The sequence below is a fragment of the Bos grunniens genome, chromosome 7 (genome assembly GCF_055505025.1).
Source record: "Bos grunniens cultivar Pamir isolate PY7600 chromosome 7, Bosgru_T2T1.0, whole genome shotgun sequence".
In the NCBI taxonomy this organism is placed as follows: Eukaryota; Metazoa; Chordata; class Mammalia; order Artiodactyla; family Bovidae; genus Bos; species Bos grunniens.
Window position 1 is genome coordinate 5,725,234 of NC_141171.1, and position 21,760 is coordinate 5,746,993.

General features: G+C 51.1%; 2 protein-coding genes and 1 long non-coding RNA gene across 30 annotated transcripts in view; all 3 read right to left on the reverse strand.

Moving 5' to 3' along the window:
- Positions 1–3,130: 3,130 nt before the first annotated feature.
- Positions 3,131–11,540, reverse strand: PGLS (6-phosphogluconolactonase). Of its 5 annotated transcripts, none has more exons than XR_015166514.1 (5): positions 11,075–11,540; positions 6,618–6,725; positions 6,054–6,155; positions 5,616–5,756; positions 3,131–3,486 (listed from the first exon to the last, which is right to left on the reverse strand). XR_015166514.1 is itself a non-coding variant. In XM_086408521.1 (5 exons), the coding sequence occupies exons 1-5, from the start codon at positions 11,497–11,499 to the stop codon at positions 3,349–3,351; spliced, it is 777 nt and encodes a 258-aa protein (XP_086264647.1). In that variant the 5' UTR covers positions 11,500–11,540; the 3' UTR covers positions 3,131–3,348. The 5 variants fall into 5 exon arrangements, 3 of the variants coding, with proteins under 3 accessions (XP_086264647.1, XP_086264648.1, XP_086264649.1); XR_015166515.1 differs by having other exon boundaries at positions 10,975–11,540; XM_086408521.1 differs by having other exon boundaries at positions 11,212–11,540.
- Positions 11,541–11,880: 340 nt separating this feature from the next.
- Positions 11,881–13,140, reverse strand: LOC147368140 (uncharacterized). The gene is made up of 2 exons (XR_015166516.1): positions 13,002–13,140; positions 11,881–12,099 (listed from the first exon to the last, which is right to left on the reverse strand). It is a non-coding gene; the product is annotated as an uncharacterized LOC147368140 (long non-coding RNA).
- A 4,623-nt stretch (positions 13,141–17,763) lies between these two features.
- The window catches only part of SLC27A1 (solute carrier family 27 member 1), a 41,347-nt gene continuing 37,350 nt past the window's right edge, over positions 17,764–21,760 (reverse strand). For 16 of the 24 annotated variants that reach the window (XM_086408492.1, XM_086408511.1, XM_086408509.1 and 13 more), the window contains 5 exons: positions 21,472–21,598; positions 21,244–21,381; positions 21,007–21,171; positions 20,461–20,607; positions 17,764–19,163 (listed from right to left, as the gene is read on the reverse strand). In XM_086408492.1, coding sequence (XP_086264618.1) covers positions 19,006–19,163; positions 20,461–20,607; positions 21,007–21,171; positions 21,244–21,381; positions 21,472–21,598 — 735 coding nt within the window. In that variant the 3' untranslated portion in view covers positions 17,764–19,005. Of the gene's footprint in view, positions 19,164–20,460; positions 20,608–21,006; positions 21,172–21,243; positions 21,382–21,471; positions 21,599–21,760 lie in introns of those variants that run through there. The other 8 variants (XM_086408493.1, XM_086408514.1, XM_086408502.1 and 5 more) reach the window with 2 other exon arrangements.

Consider the following 21,760-nt stretch of genomic DNA (forward strand, 5'->3'; position numbering starts at 1 on the left):
GAGAGGGAGGGAGGAAAGACAGAAAGGCAGACAGGGAGGAAGGAAGGTCTACATTTCAGACTGAAATGTGATCAGATGGGGTTTTCACAGGATTTCAGATGAAGAGAGCATCAAATTCCAGTGGGTGCAACATGGACATGATGGCTGGAGCATAGGCAGCCACTTTGGACCACGAGGTAAAACTCTTGTGATGACAATGCACAACTATGATGTCAGTTGCAGAGTCCCCAAAGAGTTCACGACATTGCTCCACCAGTTCTGGGTGGCCTCCCTCCAGAGGAAAAGCTAAATCTCCATTTTGTTTAAACCAGGAACATCTGACTGTAATCTTCACCAATTCCCCAGAATTCCTGTTTTCAACATCACTCCATAATAGCCTGAGTGCCATCCCTGAGCAGGGGATGCAGATATGGGCAAAACAGACCACACGGCAGCCCCCGTGGGCCACTGGTTAGCACAACAACAAAACTGTCAGACAGTATGGATAAGGGAGAAACATGGAATGGGAAAACATAGAAAATGCTAGGGGCAAGGAGGGGTCAGAGAGGTTATGGTGCACCACGATCTGAAGGAAACAAGGGTCAAGCCATGCAAAGGCCCTGAGGTGGGAATGGACTCGGCTGGTTCCAGGAAGAACACAAGGTGGATGGATTGGAGGAGAGTGAATGGGGAGTAGATATTAGGTAGGAGGGTGGGGGATTGCAGGGGCCACATGGGGGCTTGTGGGTCGAGTGAGAAGGATGGGTTTCACTATGAAGGCAAAGGGGAGCCACAGGCAGGTCTGGAGCAGGAACAGCTGCTGCTACCGGGAGAGGGGCACAGAAGTGACACGCCTCAGGCAGGGCCCTCCACATGGGGTCTTTCTAACTGTCTAATCACTTTCCCTCCACTTCTCAGCCTCTGCCTGCGGCTTCAGGGGTCATAACACCTGCTGTTGTCCAAGGTCACGGCTGGGCAGCTTTCCTTCCAAACCTCTCCTCGACCTTCCTCGGTTTCCGCTCAGAATCGGTCCCACTTCCTCACTCTCACATCTGAGTGATCAACCCAGACAAGATGTTGAAAGAAACTTCACTTTCTGTGGTTTCGGATTTGAGGTTTCACTTCCCACGCCCCTCGCCCACTCTGCTTGCCCTGGCCCCTGGAGCCAGGTGGGCCATAAGCGGACACACTCTGGGGAAATGCTGTAGCCCTGAGGCAAAGAAGCAGTGCCTTGGCACATTCAAGGTTCTCAGCAGACCTGCAGCAGGGCCAAGTGCAGAAGTCACCCTGGCCCTGGGTTTGCAGCGGGAGTTCGGCCAAGTGAGAGTGGAGAGGGTTGAACTGTGTCCCCCACAAAGGATAATATCTACAGGCCACTATCAAGAAACCAGAAAACAAGCGTGAGCCAGGATGTGGAGAAATGGGAATCCTTGTGTACTGTTGGCGGGAATATAAAAATGGTACAAGTGCTATGGAAAACAACAGAAGGTCCTCCAAAAATTAAAACTAGAATTACCATATGCATATGACCCAGCAATCCCACTTCTGGATGTCTGTTGAAAAGAATTGAGAGTAGGCTCTGGAAGAGATATTTGTCCACCCTTGTTCACAGGAGCATTATCCACAATAGCAAAACACAGAAGTAACCCAAGTGTCCGCCAATTGATGAATAAATAACTAAAATGTGCTATGATCATATTTTAAAGAGGAAGGAAGTTCACACACACTACAACATGGATGAATCCTGAGGACACTGTGCAGAGTGAAATAAGCCCATCACATTAATACAAATACTGTATGATTTTAATTGTATGATGCACTTAAGAGTAGCCAAAATCATAAAGATAAGAGGATAAGCAGTAAGGTCCTACCATATAGCACAGAGAACAACATTCAATACTCTATGATAAATCATGGATGGAAAAGAATTTAGAAAATGTATATGTATGTGACTGAATAATGTACTGTACAGCAGAAATTAACACAGCATTGTAAATCAACTATACTTCCAAAAAGAAAATTCATAAAGACGGAAAACAGAATGGTGGTTGCCAGGGCTGGGGAGAGGAGAGAATAGAAAGTGAGCATTTAGTAAGTATGCGGTTTTAAAATAAGCAAATATCTACACATATTTATACATATATATTATTTTTATTTAATTATTTGGCTGCACTGGGTCTTAGTTGCGACATGGGGGCTCTAGTTCCCTGACCAGCGATTGAACCTGGGCGCCCTGCACTGGGAGCACAGCGTCTTAGCCACAGGACCGGCAGGGAAGTCCCAAATACAGAGTTTTAGATTTACAAGGTGAAAAGACTTATGGGGATGGATGGCAGGTAAATGTATTTGAAAACACTGAATTGTATAAAAATGGTGAAGATGGTAAATTTCATGTTATGTGTTATTTTAATACAGTTAAAAAAAAACAGTTAAGTCCATGTCCTAATGCTTGAAACTTCAGAATGCGATCTTATTTGGAATAAGCATTTTTATAGACATAATGAATTAAGGATCTTGAGACAAACTCTCAAGATTTAGGACTTAGGGTGGACTTATGTCCAAGGACAGGGGTCCATATCAGAAGAGGATGGGAGTGAGTTCCCTGGTGGCCTAGTGGTTAGGATTCTGGACTTTCCCTGTTGTGGCCCAAGTTCAATCCTTGGTCTGGGACCTGAGATCTCATAAACCTAAGGGCATGGCCAAAGAAAAAAAACAAGACAAACCAAAAGAAAAAAAGAAAAGGACAAGATACGGAAAGACACACGAAGAGAAGGCCAGACACGGAGAGTCTGCCAGACAAGAGAGGCAGACACTGGAGTGAGGCATCTCCAAGCCAGGAAAGGCCAAGAACTGCCAGCAGCAACCAGAAGCCATGAGAGAGACCTGGAGACAGACTCCTGCAGAGCTTCTGGAAGGGTCCAACCTTCCTGACATGGAGGTTTCAGGCTTCTGGCCTTGTGAACTGTGAGACAGTGACCTGCATTTATTTTAAGACACCTGATGTGTGGTACTTTGCTATGGCAGGCCCAGGACACTCATGCCAGATGCCCATCCCTGCCCTCCACAGGCTGGGATGAGTGTTACGAGTCAGGCGCGCCACCTAGAGCCCAATGGTCCCACCACCCACCAAGGACCACGAGACAGTGGAAACTTCAAACAGATGCTCCTTTTAATATGACTCACCCAGAGCCACGGCCCATGGGCTAAGCCCCTGGGTGGGCCTGGTGGCCAGACCCTACAGCTTCCAGTGGCACCACTTGGCTTTTCTAAAATAAAGCCTGGAGTGGGCTGGCAGTGGGGCCCAGCCCCAGAATGTCCCAGGCCACTGGGGCTCCACATAGTAGCAGCTGTGGCATCTCTCGGCACGGGTTACAAAGTGGAATGCTTCTCGAAGGGCACAGTCAGGAGTCGGGCTGCTGCCTCGTCCAGAAACCAGCAAAGTTTCCCAGTGCTGGGCTGAACCAGTGCGGCGGGGAGCGGGTTCTCCTCCTTGTCCTCCAAAATGCGCTGTGTGGAGAGGGCAGGAGCGTGGGGCCCCACCTGCACCCCGGCACCCCTCAGACCTCTCCAACCCTCAGAAGTTGAGATCACCCTTCCCAGATGTCCTGGCTTCAAGCAACCAGCAGAGACGGGGGTCTCTTCCTTTTTATCATCTGTGACCATTTAACAGTGGGGTCAGCACACTTTTTTTTTTTTTCTAACACGTTTAAAAAATATATTTATTTGACTGCAACAGGTCTTAGCCACAGCACTGGGCATCTTTAATTGTGGCATGTGGGATGTAGTTCCCTGACCATGGATCAAACTCACGCCCCCTTCATCGGGAGCATGGAGTCTTAGCCACTAGACCACCAGGGAAGTCTCCAGAACACCTTTGCTGCCAAGACCAGAGAGTCACTATTTCAGCTCTGCAGATCACACCCCAACTCTGTTGCAACTACTCGGCTCTGCTGTTACAGGGCAAAAGTACCAGCAGATGACTCGTCGCCAAGTGGGTATGGCCAGGTTCCAACAAATCTTTATTCGTGGACATTGAAATCTGAATTCTGTAACATTTTCACACACCAAAGAATACTCCTCCTCTTTTGCTTTTTCTCCCAACCGCTTAAAAAGGTCAAAAGCCTTCTTAGCTGTCAGGAGGATTCAGTCCCTCCAGCTGTGGTGGGCTGACCCTCTAATGTGATTTCATGATCAGCGGGCATGGGAAATAGTACTCTCTGCCAGCTGGGTCTGCCGCAAGCACTCTGAATCATTAACTTGTTCACTTCTGACCACAGCCCTGCAGGGTTGCCTCTGTTCTCACCCCTCTTTTTACAGTCAGGGAAGCTGAGGCTGAGGGCAGCCTCCTGTGAGTGGACTGTGAGTTGCAGCTGCCTTCACTGACCCTCAGGAGGTCCATGGGGAGGAACCCTCCTAGCGCACCTTGCAGATGGGAAAGTTGAGGCTTGGTGGGGCGGGGGCGTTCAGTGGCCATCTAAGGCCATGCTGGGTGTCACTGGCAGGGACACTGGGTCTGCTGGAGTCTACACCCTGAACCCTAACATTAGCCACCCTCATGGAGACATCTGGGCCCACAGTTGGTGGAAGAATTGTTACTTATTTATCTTTAAAAATATGTCTAGTTTCTCCCATAGTGGTTGGTCTTTTCAGTGATGGTGATTAAAGTGTTTTTTTTGTTTATTTTTAATATCCACTTTATGATTTTTTTAAAATGTGGTTTTATTTATTTTTGGCTGTGGTGGGTCTACACTCCTGCGTGGGCTTTTTCTCGAGTTGTGGCGAGTAGGGGCTACTCTCTAGCTGTGGGACATCCACTTCCATTGCGGTGGCTTCTCTTGCTGTGGAGCTTGGGCTCTAGGGCATGTTGGCCTCAACAGCTGCAATACGTGGGCTCAGGAGTTGCAGCTGGTGGGCTCTAGATCACAGGCTCAGCAGTTGTGGTGCATGGGCTTAGCTGCCCCATGGCATGTGGGATCTTCCTGGATCAGGGATCTAATCCCATGTCTCCTGCATTGGCAGGAGGATTCTTTACCACTGAGCCACCAGGGTAGCCCAATATAAATGTATTAATTTTATACTTTCCTAATATATTATGTATATACCTTCTTATTCCTACTTTTTTTTTAAAACTTATTCCTACTACATATGATTTTTCTCCAGTTTCACCAGGGGTAGTTGTTATGCTGTGGATCTATGTCTGTGTTATGGCTCTGTCTATGCATGGTTCTGTCTATGTTATGGATCTATTTACCGTTAAGTTTTTAAGAATATGAGCCAATTCAGTGATTTCAATCTCACTTATTCCTTCCTCTGACTTTTCTTAGATTTATGATATTTTCCTTTGTTCTCATTCTAAAGTGCTTGACTGGTTTATTTCAATTGTTTTCTAGTTAATAATGAAATATATATGTATTCACATTAAGTGCTATGAATTTACCTCTGAGCCATCTTGGCCATATCTCGTCAATTTCAATTCATAATAGTTAACCCCTAACTAGCCTGTATTTGCAGTTTTCATCCCTCCTTCAACCCAAGAATTACCGAAATGCCTTGGGATCTGGTGCTTTCCGCACAGCAGTGTCTAGGATCACATTCTCCGCCTACAACCTTCTGGGGAAGGGGGCCCTCACTGTTACCTTCAGAATAGCTGCCTTGCCTTCTCCTGTCGCCACAAAGATGACCGTTCGAGCTGCGTTCAGCACGGGAAGAGTGAGGGTCACGCGCTGCGGAGGTGGTTTCGGAGAGTCACTGATGGGGGCCACAATTTTCTCCCGCTCCTGGGGGCAGGGAAGCCCAAGGTGGAAACAGGAAAACACCACTTGACTTCCTGAGTACTCACACAGGTCAGGCACCATCCAGCCATCATTCCATCCCACCCTGCTAATTCTGTGGTACTTGATTGAAGGCCCGTTTTGATGGGTGAACTGAGGCTCAGAAGGGTCAAGCCCCAGTGGGCATGCCTGTTGGCTGAGGCTGACTCACACCATGCTGCAGGCACCTCCCAACCCTCTGGAAGCCCCAGATGGCAGAGGTCGGGGCTCAGACGTGAGCAGGGCCTTCGGGGGTGTGCTCACCTGCAGGAGGGGGTGGTCTGGGAAGAGTGAGCAGGTGTGGCCATCAGGACCCACACCCAGAATCAGCAGGTCAAAAACCGGGATGGAGTCCCCTTGGAAGGCCTGGATGGGGAAAGAAGACAGTCCCGAGAAGTTGTGAGGGAAGAGCTCAGAGGACACAAAGAAAGAGTTGTCAGAAAAACAAGTTGCTGTAACACAGTAAGCCAGGCTCAGCCTTATCTGCAAAAAAAAGGAACTCTATTAATCTGCAAGGCCTCACACTTCACTGTCTCAATGGCCTGACAATCTGGGGATGCAGCTGTGCCCAAGATGTGAATACCCAGGCCTACTGCCAGGGTGTCAGAAGTAAGGCCGCCTTTGGGGGTTCCCCCAGAGCAGGGCTGTGGCTTCTGAGAGGGGGACCCTCAAAGCGGTCTGCCCAGGGTGAGACTGGGTCTACTGACCACCCCCAGGGAGAGCTTCTGCTGTGATGACCACTCAGTGTCACCAGTAGGCTTACTCCATCACTCTGGGAGAGCCCACTGGGTGGATGACGTCTCCCTGCAGCGGCTCCAACGTGCTCACCTGTCTCAGCTTCTTGGCGTAGTCCTCAGCTGCCTCCTCCACAGGCAACGCAGGGTTGATGGTGATCACCTGGCTGTCGAAGATAGGGAGCTTGGAGAGCAGGTGGGTCTGCAGCGGACAGAGGCACAGTGTCACCAACAGCAACATACAGTCAGTGGGGGCATGGGGCTTACACCTGGGACTACCTGGATCCTCCAGGTTAGGACATGACTGTCATTATACCCACTTCCTGTGTGAGTGAGGATCCCAGTGGCATTCAGCCAGAGGTCTTTCAAGTCCCTGGTGATTGGAGGTCTCCTGGCTCTGGCCTGCACCTGTCTAGTCACATCAGGATCCTGTTTCTAAACGCCCAGGGTCCTTTGGGCTTCAGGATAAAACCTAGCCCCTCTCAGCCCTCCAGGAGGTCCTGCTGACCTCCAGGCCTCAGCAGGTACACCAGCTCTTGATCCTGCCTGGGAAATTCTTACACATTCCTCAAGCTGCCTCTTCTGAGCAGCCACCTCTGCTTGCACCTTCCCCAACTGCTGCTTGGGGGTGTGACATGTAACTGTGGTAAGCACTGATTTCTTTTCTGGGTTGCACTACAGGGTGAGCATGCCCGGCCCACAGCAAACACCCCAGCCTATGATCAGTGGATTTAATGCAGAAGTACCTGGAGTCAGGCATCCTGCAAGGCAGAAGGCTCCAGCCCTTTCCCGCAGAGATGAGCCCCATGGTCTTTGATCTGCCCTGGGATGGATGCTGGCAACCCCCACCTCGGTGCCTCCTTTTGCGCAGGGCCTAGCTCAGCCAAGGCAATGCCGGGCTGACCCACAAAGTAAAAGTAGGTAAACAACAAAAATATAGTGTTTGGAGCAGAGGGGGAAGGCAGCAAGGACATGGGATGAGCCAGCCAGAACTTAGGGTGCTGACTCCCCACCAGTGCTGGCCTGAGGAGTGCAGGCTCTGTGTTGAGCGTAACAGGGAGCCAAGGAGGGTGTGTGAGCTGGGGAGGAGCACGATCAGACAGATGCACCGTTGGAAAGACCAGCTTTGCCCAAGGTCCCTATCTACACACACCCTTGGGGATCGTATGAGTGAAGTCAGGGGGGAGTACGGGCGCCCTATTTCTGTCACCTGAGTCCCCTTCGTAGCTGCCCTCCCCCTAGAGGCTCAGAGCCATTTCCTCCTCCTCAGGCTGGACATCGGTTTGGCAGGTTCCTAGAACTGGAACGGCTGGTTGATTGGGTGGGTTCTCTCTAAACACTTTGCAGGTGCTGAGGAACCATCCCCAGGAAGGTGGGCCCAGCTCTTCCTCCCAGCCTGGACAGCAGAAGGCCCATGGTACAGGGTGAACCATTCATACTCGGAGAACCCCAACTGCCCGGGGCCCATCCTCCAGGAGAGGAACCCCTCTGCGTCCCTGTACCATGTTGCTTAGTGATCCCGCCCCCAAATTGACATCCACCTGGAATCTCAGAATATGGACTTCCCTGGGGGCTCAGTGATAAAGAATCCACTTGCCAATGCAGGAGACACGGCTTTGATCTCTAATCTGGGGTGATCCCATGTGCTGCAGGGCCACTGAGCCTGTGCGCAACTACTGAGCCTGTGCTTTAGAGCCTAGGAGCCACAACTACGGAAGCCCGAACTCCGCAACAAGAGAAGCCACCACAGTGAGAAGCCCCGGCACTGCAACTAGAGCAGTCCCCGCTCGCCACAACTAGAGAAAAGCCCATTTGGCAACAGAGACCTAGCACCGCCAAAAATAATTAATTAATTAAAAAAAAACAATGTGGCCTTATTTAGAAAGAGGGCCTTGCAGTTGTCATTAGCGTAGATGAGGTCACAGGGCATTTGGAAAGGCCCTAAATTCAAAGACTTGTGTCCTTACAAGAGGAGGACACAAAGAGAGAATCAGACGAACAAGTGACGGAGAAACAGAGGCAGAGATTGGAGTGATGTGGCCCCAAGCCTGGAACCCCCAGAAGCTGGAAGAGGCAAGGAAGCCTCCTCCCTGACAGCCTTTGGAGGGAGCATGGGACTGCTGACACCTTGATTTTGAACTTCTGGCCTCCAGAACTGTGAATTGATGACTGTTGTTTTAAGCTACCCATTGGTTAGTACTTTGCTACCACAGCCCCAGGAAACTAATATGATTCCCTTCCGGGGAAAACTGGCAGGAGCAAATCCTCGCCCCACATCTGTTCCCACCGCATAGTATTTGCCTCTGCTGTACCCTCTGCCCCAGCTCACCTGTGGCCAGCTCCTCATATCCTCCTGGTCGCTGCCCAAATGTCACCTCCTCAGAGCGCCCCACTGCCCTGGCTGAAGGATGCTCTCCCTTCTCCCCTGGCACTTCTTATCATCTCACAGTTTTTAAAAAATATTTATTTGGCTGGACTGGGTCTTAATTGCAGCACTTGCGATCTTTGATCTTCACTGTAGCATGCAGGATCTAAGTTCCCTGCTCCTGCTGCTGCTGCTAAGTTGCTTCAGTTGTGTCCGACTCTGTGCGACTCCATAGATGGCAGCCCACCAGGCTCCCCCAACCCTGGTATTCTCCAGGCAAGAACACTGGGGTGGGTTACCATTTCCTTCTCCAATGCATGAAAGTGAAAAGGGAAAGTGAAGTCACTCAGTCGTGTCAGACTCTTAGCGACCCCATGGACTGCAGCCTACCAGGCTCCTCCATCCATGGGATTTTCCAGGCAAGAGTACTGGAGTCGGGGGGCCACTGCCTTCTCCACTAAGTTCTCTGACCAGGGATCAAACCCAGGCCCCCCTGCATTGGGAGCGTGGAGTCTTAGCCACTGGACTACCAGGGAGTGAAGTCGCTCGGTCGTGTCCGACTCTTTGCGACCCCATGGACTGTAGCCTACCAGGCTCCTCCGTCCATGGGATTTTCCAAGCAAGAATACTGGAGTGGATTGCCATTTCCTTCTCCAGGAGATCTTCCCGACCCAGGGATCGCCGGGTCTCCTGCATTACAGGCAGGAGCTTTACCTTCTGAGCCACCAGGGAAGTCCCCATCATCTCACACTATTATCTTCTGTCCAAACTGCATTTCACGGCGGCTATGAATGGATTTCCACTCTTACTGCCCTGTGTGTTGGTGCCCCACCCCACTATGAGCCCTACGAGGGAACTGTCCCTAGTGCTGGATACAAGGACACACACACACACACACACACACACACACACACACACACACACACTGAACGTCCTTGCAACTTTCTCTCTATTGTTTTGTTAGGATTCTGTTACTTGAGCAAGTATGGCTTTCCTAATTAAAAGTCTTTCAGGGACCTTCCTCTTCTGACACAGGGGATATGGGTTCCGTCCCTGGTCAGGGAACTAAGATCACAAACGCCTTACCATCAAAAAACCAAAACATAAAAGAGAAGCAATATTCAACAAATTCAATGAAGACTTTAAAAATGGTCCACATCAAAAAAAAAAAAAATCTTCAAAAATAAAAAAATTTTAAAAAGTCTTTCAAAGTCTGGCAAAGTAAAAAAGAAGCACGGGGTCACTTTTAAATTAAGCTCTAGGGGAAGACACGCAGGAAAGCAGACTTGAGAGTGACCCCTGCCCCTGAAATGTGTCCCGGGTGCTCTCTGGGGGGTTCCGCCAGGCAGGTTCATACCCCAGCTCCCTCACTGGTCACTAGGTGACTCTCCTTGTCTGGCTTCAGTTTCTCCATCTATGAAATGCAGGTACTAACAGTCCCCGCCTCATAGTCACTTGTAGGGTTTCATGAGATGATGTGGATAAAGCCATGGTAATCAGTAAACCTTCCTTATTACCAAACAAACAAACAAAACAGCTCAAGCTTCTTTTCGAAGAGAACTCAACACACCCAGGACCTGAGCAATCTGAGGCTTCTGGCCAAACCCACCCTTCCCACACCTCCCTGGGTGGGTTTTCCTTCTCCATCCACAGCAGGAAGAGTTGACTCAGATGCGCGGGAGGGGGTGGGGGAGTGGAGGGCAGCTCAGATTATAGCTCTTCCAGGCCTCAGTTTCCCTTCTTATAAAATGGGGGTGGGGGGTTTCCCTGATTCTATAGGAGTCTGGGGCCCCAGGCCAAAGATAACCAGCCACGGAGTTGACAGCGCCACAAGCAGAGTGGAGATCAAAGAGAACTTGCCAGGTTAGAGATGGGGAAACCGAGGCCCAGTTTCCACACCAGATCCCGCCTACCTGGCTCTTCCCTAACTCGGCCTCTGCACTTACTAGCCTGCAGCGCCTGAGCGTCTCGAAGTCCTGGAATGGACCACCAAGTTTCGTCTCTATGCCTTTGCTCATGCCCTCTACTTGGCCACCTGAATCGCACACGACTTAGCGACAGAGCACACACACACAAAATGCATCACCGGTCCACCCGGGTGGCAGTGGAGGTGCACCCCAGATGGAACCTCAGGGCACCCAGCAGACCATTCCCAGCTCCAGTCCAGGCAGAGGGCACGGTGCTACCCTGCATAACTCTCGTCGCCTGGTCCAGGCGGTGGGCGCGGCCTTTTCGACATGACCCCCGGTGGCCTCCGTAGCCGGGTCCAGGCGATGTGCACGGCCCTCTCGGCGTGACCCCCGGCGGCCCCCGTAGCTCTCACCCGGTACAGGCCGTACGTGCTCTCGGCGTGCTCGAAGGGCACAAGGCGCTCGTCGCAGAAGCCCAGCGTCCAGCGCGCGAGGCTAGCGGGTCCAGCGGGGGCGGCGGCAGCGGGCAGCTCGCGGGCTAACATGGAGACAAGGCTGCCGCCGGACAAGCCGAGCGTGAAGCGGGCGCCGGCATCCGCCAGGCAGCATGCTGCCTGCTGCACTACCAGTTGCGCCAACGACGCACCCAGTTCCTGCGGGCTCGAGAAGACAGAGATGAGGCGGGGGGCCGGCGCGGCCATGGCGATGGCGGTGGCAGGGAGGAGGAAGCCCTCCCGGCGGCCACGAGTGCGCCTGCGTGAACGCCCGTCCCGCTACCCAGGTGCCTGTAGCACATGCGCAGACCCACGAATGACGTCCCGGAGAGGCCGGGCAGTGGGTCCTGATGCGCTCACCGATTTTTTTGCCTGATCATGGAGCTTTTTCCTGGGCTGGAGCAGGCAGAGTAGGTGCAGCTGAGCTCTACTTCCTGATATCAGGGCGGGCCTAGAGAGCGGAGCTCAGAGCTTCGAGGCTCGCAATGAGGGGGCCCTGGGGTGGGGTTAGAGGGAGCCGATTTCTTCGAGGGCGGGGATTTTGGTGGACTTTGAAATTTCTGAACTAGCACGTTTATCTTGTTGGTATTTGTTGTTTCTCTCTTTAATTAAAGTATAATTATGTATTTTAAAGTATATACTTGATAAGGACGGGTGTATTTCGTTTGTTCACAGAGTCCTCTCAACCCTCCTGAATTGTGGCACGGTGTAGCAGCTGTGTTGAATTTCTCCTGCATGTTTCTGTGGAGATCTCCTCCCCTCTGGGTCTTGCCTGGAGAAGCTCCGAGAGAGACAAGTGGGCCTTGGCTGATAAGATAGAATGGTGGTGGTTTAGTCGCTAAGTCGTGTCCGACTCTTGTGACCCCATGGACTGTAGCCTGCCAGGCTCCTCTGTCCATGCGATTCTCTAGGCAAGAATACTGGCTGCTGCTGCTGCTAAGTCGCATCAGTCGTGTCCGACTCTGTGCGACCCCATAGACGGCAGCCCACCAGGCTCCCCCGTCCCTGGGATTCTCCAGGCAAGAACACTGGAGTGGGTTGCCATTTCCTTCTCCAATGCATGAAAGTGAAAAGTGAAAGTGAAGTCACTCAGTCGTGTCTGACTCTTAGGGAGTGGGTTGTTATTTTCTTCTCCAGGGGATCTTCCTGACCCAGGAATTGAACCGGGGTCCCCCGCATTGCAGGCAAGCAGATTCTTTACCGACTGAGCCAGGAGGGAAGCCCGATAAGATAGAATATTCAGGGAATAACATGAGCAGGGAGGATTGGAAGGGGCAGGAGGTCTGGTGGGTCAGGGCAGCTGGACCACCTCAGAACCTGAGAGTTTAGGATAGTGTAATAAGTGCAGTGAGATTTGCCTAGGTACTGCATCTTTCAAAGAAGTAGCAAATTAAGAAAACAGTTCCATTTATAATAGCAGCAAAGAGAATAAAATACTTAATAATTTTAGCAAAAGAGGTGCAAGACTTATACGCTGAAAACTATAAAAGTTTGCCAGAAAGTAACTTAAAATATGATCTTAATAAATGGAAAAACATCCCACATTCATGGATTGGAAAACTTCATATTGTTAAGATAGCCTGTGTGCTTGTGCTCAGTTGTGTCCGACCCTGTGGACTGTATGTAGCCCGCCAGGCTCCTCTGTCCATGGGGTTTTCCAAGCAGGAATACTGGAGTGGGTTACCATTTCCTCCTTCAGGAAATCTTACCAAGCCAGGGATCAAAGCCGTGACTCCTGCATCTTCTGCATGGGCAGGCAGATTCTTTACCTCTGAGCCACATGGGAAAGCTGTTAAGATAGCAACAATCCCCAAACTGGTCTATAAACATGATGTAATCCCTATCAAAATTCTGAGAGCCTTTTTTGAGATAGCAACAAACTGATCCTAAAATTCATGAGGAATTGCAGGGGGCCCCAAATAGCTAACCAGTCTTGAAGAACTAAATTGGAGGATTCACACTTCTTGATTTCAAACTTACTACAAAGCTATAGTAATCAAACTGTGGTATTGACATACAGTACACAGATATATCAATGGAATAGAGCTGAGCTAGAACAACAAACCATATGTCTGTGATCAGTGACTCTTCAACAAGGGTGCCAGAATTATTCAATACGAAAAGAATAGTCTTTTCAACAACTGGTGCTGGGAAAATTAGTCACATGCAAAAGAATGAAATTGAACCCTGTAGTAGGCAGAAAAATAGTTCCCCAATGGTGTCCACACCCTGCTAAGTCACTTCAGTCGTGTCTGACTCTGTGCGACCCCATAGACGGCAGCCCACCAGGCTCCCACATCCCTGGGATTCTCCAGGCAAGAACACTGGAGTGGGTTGCCATTTTCTTCTCCAATGCAGGAAAGTGAAAAGTGAAAGTGAAGTCACTCAGTCATGTCCAACTCTTCACAACCCCATGGACTGCAGCCCACCAGGCTCCTCCATCCATGGGATTTTCCAGGCAAGACTGGAGTGGGGTGCCATTGCCTTCTCCAAAATCTATGTTCCCTAAATCTATGAATTTGTTAGGTTACTTGGCAGGGGGAAATGAAGGTTGCAGATTGAATTAGGTTGCTAATCACCTGTCCTTAGAAGAGATTGCATGAATGAGCACAATATCATCACAAGGGTCACTGAAAATGGGAGGAGGAGGCAGGAGGAGGAGGACCAGAGAAATGACAGCATGAAAAAGACTCAGCCCACTGCTGATGGCTTTGAAGATGGGAGGAAGAGGCCACGAGTCAAGGAATGTGGGCAGTTTCTAAATGCTGGAAGAGGCAAGGAAGTGGATTGTCTCAGAAACTCCAGAAGGAAAGCAGCCCTGTCAAACCTTGATTTTAGCCAAGTAAGGTCCAGTTCTGACTTCTCACGTTCAGAACTGTAAAATGACTGGTGTTAAGCCACCAAGTTAGCGGTATTTGTCACCTCAGCACTAGAAAACTAATAGAGATTCCCACCTCAAACCGTGCACAAAAATTTAAATGTCAGGGCTAAAACGAAAACATTCTTAGAAAGCAGATGCATCAATCTTTATGACCTTGGGTTAGAAAATGATTCCAAAAGCAAGAGTGGGGCTTCCATGGCAGTCCAGCAGTTAAGACTCCATGCTCCCAATGCAGGGGCCACAGGTTCAATCCCTGGTTGGAGAACTAAGTTCCCAAATGCTGCATAGTGTGGCCAGAAAAAAGACAGATAAACTGAGTTTCATCAAAATGAAAAATATGTTTCAAAGGATACTACCAAAAGAGTGAAAAGACAATCCACAGGATAGGAGAAATTTGCAAACCATATCTTATAAGGATTTAGTATACAGAATTACAGTAAGAAGTCTTCCAACTCTAAATAGACGACCCAGTTAAAAACTGGGCAAAGGATCTGAATGACATTTCTTTTCAAAGGAGGTATACAGATGGCTTCCCAGGTGGCTCAGTGGTAAAGAAACTGCTTACCAATGCAGGAGATGCAGGTTCCATCCCTGGATTGGGAAGATCCCCCTGGAGAAGGAAATGGTAACCCACTCCAGTATTCTTGCTTGGAGAATTCCATGGAGCCTGGTGGGCTACAGTCCATGGGATGGCAAAGAGTCAGACAGGACTTAGCAACTAGGCAACAACAAACACATGAAAAGATGTTCTACTTATTAGCCCTCAAGAAATGCAAACCAAAACTATAAGGAGATACCGCTGAATACCCACTAAAATGATCACAATAAAAAAGACAGAACTTCCCTGGCAGTCCAGTGGTTAAGACTCCAAGATTGCACTGCAGGGGGCACAATTTCGACCACTTGTTGGCAAACTAAGATCCTGCATGCCTAGCTGTGCGGCCAAAAAAAAAACAAACAAAAAACAGAAAATAAGTGCTGAGGAGGATGTGGGAAACTGGAACTCACACACTGCTGTTGCGGGGAATATAAAGTGATACAGTCACTGTGGAAAACAGTCTGGCAGTTCCTCAAAAGGTTAAACATAGTTACCATGTGACCTAGCATTTCCACACCTAGGTTTATACCCAAGAGAATTCAGGACATACGTTCACACAAAAACTTTTACACAAAAGATCTCAGCAGCATTACTCACAATAGCCAAAAAAAAAAAAAAAAAAAGGAAATAAAAAAACATCCATCAATTGGTGGCTAAAAAAAAAATGTCGTCTACCCATACAATGGTATATTGTTTGGCCATAAAAAGGAATGAGCTGCAACTTGGATGAATCTAAAAGCATACTGAGAGAAATAAGTCATACACCATAGGCCACAGATTGTGTGATTCCATTTCTATGAAATATCCAGAATAGATAAATCCATAGAGACAGGAAGTAGTAGTTGCCAGAGGTTGAAGACAGAGGATGGGCAGTGACTTCTAATGGATATGAGGGTTTTTTGGGGTGATGAAAATGTTCTGGGATTAGACATAGGGGGTGGTTGCATAACCCTGTGAATATACTAAAAGCCACTATGTTGCACTATTTAAAAGGGCGAATTTATGGTCTGCATAATTAGCTCAATTAAAAATAGTGATTCAAGCACAAGGAATAATCGGAATGAAGGCGTTGAAACCAGACACAGGCTGGAAACAATTATCCATGGTACAAGGGAAGCAGCCTGCAGGACAGCAGTGCTACCCAAAGAGCCTGGACTCTTCCCCAAAGTGATGGGGACGCCAGAAGAGTGTGGGGCAGGGACCCAGCCCGCAGCCCCCTATCCCTGAAGCTCTTGGCGCTAACTCTCGTCTTCCATGTGCCCGCTCGGGCAGCTGCTGCTGCTTCCTGGTCCCTTGTGCACGGCCCAGCCCCTGCCTCTCACAGCACACTTGCCAACACCAGGCTGGGGCGTTTCCCTTCCCACAAGTACAGGCGTCCTCTCTGTGCACATTCTTCCAGGGCCCATCCAGAAAGGAGCAACTCGGGGCAGAGCACTATCAGCTCCCATCTCTCTTCATGATTTACTGAGGGTCCCCAGGGGCAACGAAGCTCCTAATTTGGCATGGGGAAAAAAAATACAGATCTATCAAGCCAGAAGAAGGCATAGAGGAACCCCAAATGAAAGAAGTCACTCTGAAAAGATGACACCCAGTCTGATTCCAAATCTATCCATGACAGTCTGGAAAAAACAAAACTAGGGAGACAGTAAAAAGAACAGTGGTTGCCACAGGTTGGGATAGGAGTGATGAGAGGTGGAACATAGGATTTTTAGAGCAAGAGAAACTATTCTTTGTGATACTCTTAAGGGTGGTTGCAAGCCATTATGTATTGTTGAAACCCATAGAATGTACAACAGAGTGGAACCCTAATGTAAACTGTGGACTTGGCTTAATAATAATGTATCAAGATTAACTCATCAGGTGTAACAAACGTAGCCCACGAATGTCAGATGTTAATTCTAGTGGAAACAGCGGTCAAAGGGCATATGAGAACTCTGTCCTTTCTGCTCATTTTTCTGTAAACCTCAGACTGTGGTAATAAATAAAAATCTATTAATTTTTAAGAGCAAACACACACAGAGCCGGAACCGAACGGTCATCAGGATTATTTTCTTGCTGGTCGGAGAGAACTTCTTACATTGTTGCAGCTAGAGAGACTGACTGTGCACTGAGAAAGGTCCCCACTAGACCACTTCCTCACTAGAGCCCCTGACAGGGATTTCATTCCCCTCCCTGTGTCTTCAGTCTCCTCATTTGTTCAACAGGGACCATGATGACACCTTTGGAGGTGGTCAGATGTCTGAAGGGATGTTACCCAGAATGCACTTGCTTATCAGCACACCAGGGGCCTCCATCCCCACCACGACGTATCTTTCTCACCTTCACTGGGCATCTCAAAGGCTCTACCTTGCATCACCTTCCTTGCACCGTGAGCAGTGAAGGACCAGCACCCCACAACAATAGTTCATCCACTCTTAGGCTGGTCCAGGACTCATCCAACCCCCATGCATCCCCAGAGTAACCCCCTGGGTGCCCCCACCTAGCACCTAGCAATTTTCATAAGATTTTCTTCCTCTCTCCTTTGGAGACAAGATAAGACAGACATTGTAATTCTGGAGGAGGAAGCTGAGAAGATGAACTCTGGAGCTCAATGTCCTGGGTTCAAATCCCAGCTCAGACAGTTACCCTCGCAGGCCTGGTGGCTCTCACTCAGAGCTACAGCCACACATGCTGGCCCCCCAGAGAGGGGAAGCCAGACCTGCCGAGACATACTGTTTGTCCCGGGCCATCCTGTGCACCTGCCAGAACCCAGAGGCTGTAGGGAGGTGGTAAGAATGCTAACCCGTGGCCCCGCCACCCCCTATCCAGTCCCCAGACCCTGGACCTTGCAGGTGGGAGAAGAGGCAACAGGAGCTATCAGTAAAGGCTGTGTGTGTTTTGCCTGTGTCTGGCGACCAACCATGTGTTCCCTGGGAGGGGCCTGCTCTCTGCTCTCTGAGACTCACAGGGTTCTGGGCCACATGGAGACAAAAGGTGAGTGGCTGAGCTCCTATCAGGCACCAGACGCTCTGCAGGTTTATTTCTTAAACTCAATGAGGAAACAAAACCTCAGTGCTTGAAAAGGCCCATGCGAAACAGCACGGGGTCATTTGCTACTGGCCTTGCTGTTCTAGCTGCCGGGCGGTGCTGCCAGAGGGAGGGACGGGGGGCAGTCTGGGTGGCCAGCCCCACCGATGGGTGTCTGGGATGAGCCACCGACGAAGCTGATGGGAAGGTCCGGGCTGTCCTGGCGGGGTGGTCTCGGGATGTCACCAATCAAGGGTCCAAGTTGTCACTAGCAAGGTCAGGGGAACAGTCAATAGGCAGGAACCCCTGAGGGCATCTCAGAGGCCACCCCTGACCTGGCAGCTCCCCCAAAGCCACTGCTGCCATTCCCCTGGGTCCTGCCAGCAGCCATGGCAGGTGGGGTCCCCAAGAGGCCTCCTCCAGGGTAAGCATCTGAGCAGTGGGCCAAGCAGCCTCCCAGGGCCATCTTCAGGTCCCCTCCAGCAGGAGCTCCATGGTGACAACTGGGCAGGAGCAATATCCAAGTGGTCACAGTCAGTTCCAGAAGTTTCTGGGGCATCAGGAAAGGCAGGCAAGACAAGGGAGAGCCACCAGGGACAGGAAGTGCAAAAGGCAATTGGCCCAGCTGGGCAGAAAATCCCTGCTGACCTGGAGGGCCCTGGGCCGAGGCCCCCCCAGGTTGTCCAGACAGACTATCCCTAGCTCCTCATTCAGCAAGGAAGGCAGAGGGGCTGCCTGGAGCTCCTACAGGGCTACAATGTCCTGGAATCCAGCAGCCTAGGGAAGGCTGGGCTGGGTGGGGTTTGTTAATAAGGCACAGCTGAGAGGGAGGTGGAGCAGCCCCACTCTGGGTTTACCACCCTCTGCGGGAGGACCCGAAGAGGCCCCCAGGACAGCTGTGGGCCCCCGCACAGACTGCAGCTCCCAGAAACGTCTGTTCTACTTTTGGCAGGAAGTGAGCAGGGGAGGAGAGATGGAGGAAGAGGGGAGGGCAGTCAGGGACAGCGGGGAGGCCCAGAAGCAGGGAGCACAGACAGACACACAGACACGAGAGTGGAAGACAGGCAGGGGCAGCCAGCTGGTGGAGAGGAGGAGGATGAAGGTGGGAAACAAGGGCTCCTCCTGCGATCCGGCTTCTCTGCCCCAGGACAGGGCAGGGCTGTCTGTCTGGCTCCAGCCCACCCTGCTCGCTGGGCCTGGTGCGGAGTCTTGGGCCAACAGAGGAGTGTCAGAGGGCGAAGGCGCCTGAGCAGATGCGGGTGTAGACACCCTGATCCAGAGGCAGGTAGTGGCCCTGCTTCAGGTCCAGGAAGAAGAGCCGGTCCGAGGTCTGGCGTGGGTCGAAGCCCTCGTGCTGCAGCCGGGTCTTCTGAATTTTGAAGGTGCCTGTGGGGACGGGGGCGGAAGTAGGGGTGGGGGTGGGGTGGGAACTTGGCAGGGGGCTGCCAGGAACCCCCTGCCCCAGCTAACTACTCTCTCTGGCACCTCCAGGCCTCTGAATAGGCTGTCCCCTCTGCCAGAAGCATTCTTCCCCATTTTGCCCTCCTGATTCCCCCTTGGCCTTTGGATCTCAGCTTCATGCTCCCTCTGCCAGGGAGGCCTCCCTGACCACCTCCCGCATGACCCAAAACTCCATGTATACTCCCTGCCTGTCACATGTCCACCCCACACAAGACCAAGAAGGTGAAAGGGCTGGGTCGGTCACACAGGAGGTCAGGGGTCAGCAACTTATAGGCCCATGATCCACCCACGGACCAAATTCAACCCCCTACCTGAGGAAGCCACCCCCAGACACATACACACTACTCACTGCTATTTCTGCCCTACAGCTGAGGAGATGAATCATTGCTGCAGAGGCTGTGGCCCGCAAAACTGAAAATATTTACTCTCTGGGCCTTAAAGAAAAAGTTTGCACTCCCTGAAGTAGACAATTAAAGAGGGGTTTTGTGAAAGATCTGGGTTTGTAGAAAATCGAGGGAGAATCCCTGTGTGCTCAAGAATTAGGAAGGTTGGTTTTTTTTTTCTTTTTAATGAAACTTCAGGGACTTTCCTGGTATTTGGGACTCTGCACTTTCACTGCAGGGGATACCGGTTTGATCCTAAAATCCTGCAAGTTATGCTGCTTGGCCATTAAAAAAAAAAAGAAAGAAACTGGAAAAGTACAAACCTCAAGATTAAAAAAGCAGAGGCAGAGGTGATGATGGTGGTGTTCACCTTTGTATCAAAATTAAAGCTTCTTTTCAATAATGGGCACCATGGACAAAGTTAACAGATTCCAAAATAGAGGAGATTTAAAATGTCTGAAATTGCTAAGGAATTAACATCTACACTATTAGGAGGAACTCCCGTAAATCACAAGGAAAGAATGAGACAATACTAGATACGAGCAGGTGATTTACAGAATAGGAAACCTCAAAGGTGTGAGATGATTCGCTCAAATTCCCTAGTCCTCGGAAAAATGCCGAAAATGAAGAGATGCAGCAAACGTTGCAGGATGGCCAGTGGGGTAGGAGTGAGGAACGGGAAGGAGGAAGCGCACAAATATGACAAGAGGAGAGCTTAGCTCATAGTGCCAGCTGGCCGTGGACAGCAGGTTAGACCAGGCGCAGGGGCTGAACCAGAACGGGTAAGTAAATGGTTGAGAAACTGACAAATGGGCGGACGGAGAGGCAGGGGGCCGCACCTGTAGTGTCCACCTGGGGCAGGAGGCGCAGGAAGATGGGCCGGGCATAGGGCGCCAGCACCTTCTGCAGTTCCTCGTACAGTGCGTTGGGGCTCAGCCGGCCGTGGGGGTCTGCGATGGCTGCCATGCCTGCTTTGCCCTCTACTCCTAGAGACAGAGACCTGGCTGAGACCACCACCCTGGCCCCACCATGAGACTAGATCCATCCTCCAGTGGCAGCCCCTGGCCTCTGACCTCCAGCCCTATCCACCTGGGATAATGCTCGCTGAAGCAGTGAACCCTTTATTGAGCTCCTGCTGCACTCCCTGCAACCTTGAGCCACAGCTGATCTCATGAGCCCATTTCCTGGATGAGGAAACTGAAGCACAACATCAGGCATGAGGAATAATTCCAGATCTAGGACACCACCCTGTTGAGCGGTTGTCCAGGCTGTGCACTGTTTTAGGTCTTGCCTACCAGGGCACCTGTACCTCCAAGTTCCTCCTGGCTGGGCTCCTCTGGGGCTGCCCCCAGGACCCTGGGACCACCCCCAGAGCCCCAGCTTGCCTGGCACAGCCACTCCATACACAGCCACATCTGTCTGGCCCAGAAGGCGACTTAGCACGCCTTCCACCTCAGTGGTGGAGACGTTCTCCCCACGCCAGCGGAAGGTGTCCCCGCTGCGGTCCCGGAAGTACATGTAGCCCAGCTCATCCATCACCAGCACGTCACCTGGCAGAGGGGAGAGCGGGAGGTGAGACGGTGGCCCAGCACCCCCACAGCCCGCCCCCGGGATCTGCACACCTGACAGGTAGGCGCTGTCACCCTTGCGGAAGACGCTGTGGGCGATCTTCTTGCTCGTGGCGCTCTCACTGATGTAGCCGTCGAAGCGACGCAGAGGGTCCTGCTGGTTGATCTGACCCACGAGAAGGCCGGGCTCCCCTGGGGAGGAGGCAGCACTCAGGCTGTGCTGGGCGGGCAGGAGGTGGGGCCCCCAGCTCCCCGGGGGGCACTGGACAGGACCCTGCTCACCGGTCTGGCACGGGATGCAGAGGCCCTGGGCATCCCGCAGTAGTTCCATGGTGTCCTCGTTGACCTTCACCAGCCTGATGGGGTACACGTGGGGCAGGATGCGGCTGTTGAAGCCACAGGAACCGACCTGGGATGGGGCCAACCCAGTCAGCGAGGAGCCCTGCAGTGACATGGTGTGGCCTCCCCCCACCCCCACCCCCGACACCTTGCCTCTCCTGCCTCAGGGCCTAGAATTAGCACTAACTCTGTGACCTTCGATGATCTGAATGAGGGGGTTATGAAGTGCAGG

Coding starts and splice junctions, on each gene's coding strand:
- PGLS (XM_086408521.1), bottom strand. CDS start 11,499: ATGGCCGCGCCGGCCCCCCGCCTCATCTCTGTCTTCTCGAGCCCGCAG. Junction 6,726..11,211: donor GCACGTACGGCCTGTACCGG/GTGAGAGCTACG, acceptor TGTCCGCTGCAG/ACCCACCTGCTCTCCAAGCT. Junction 3,487..5,615: donor GCAAGGCAGCTATTCTGAAG/GTAACAGTGAGG, acceptor CTCTCCACACAG/CGCATTTTGGAGGACAAGGA.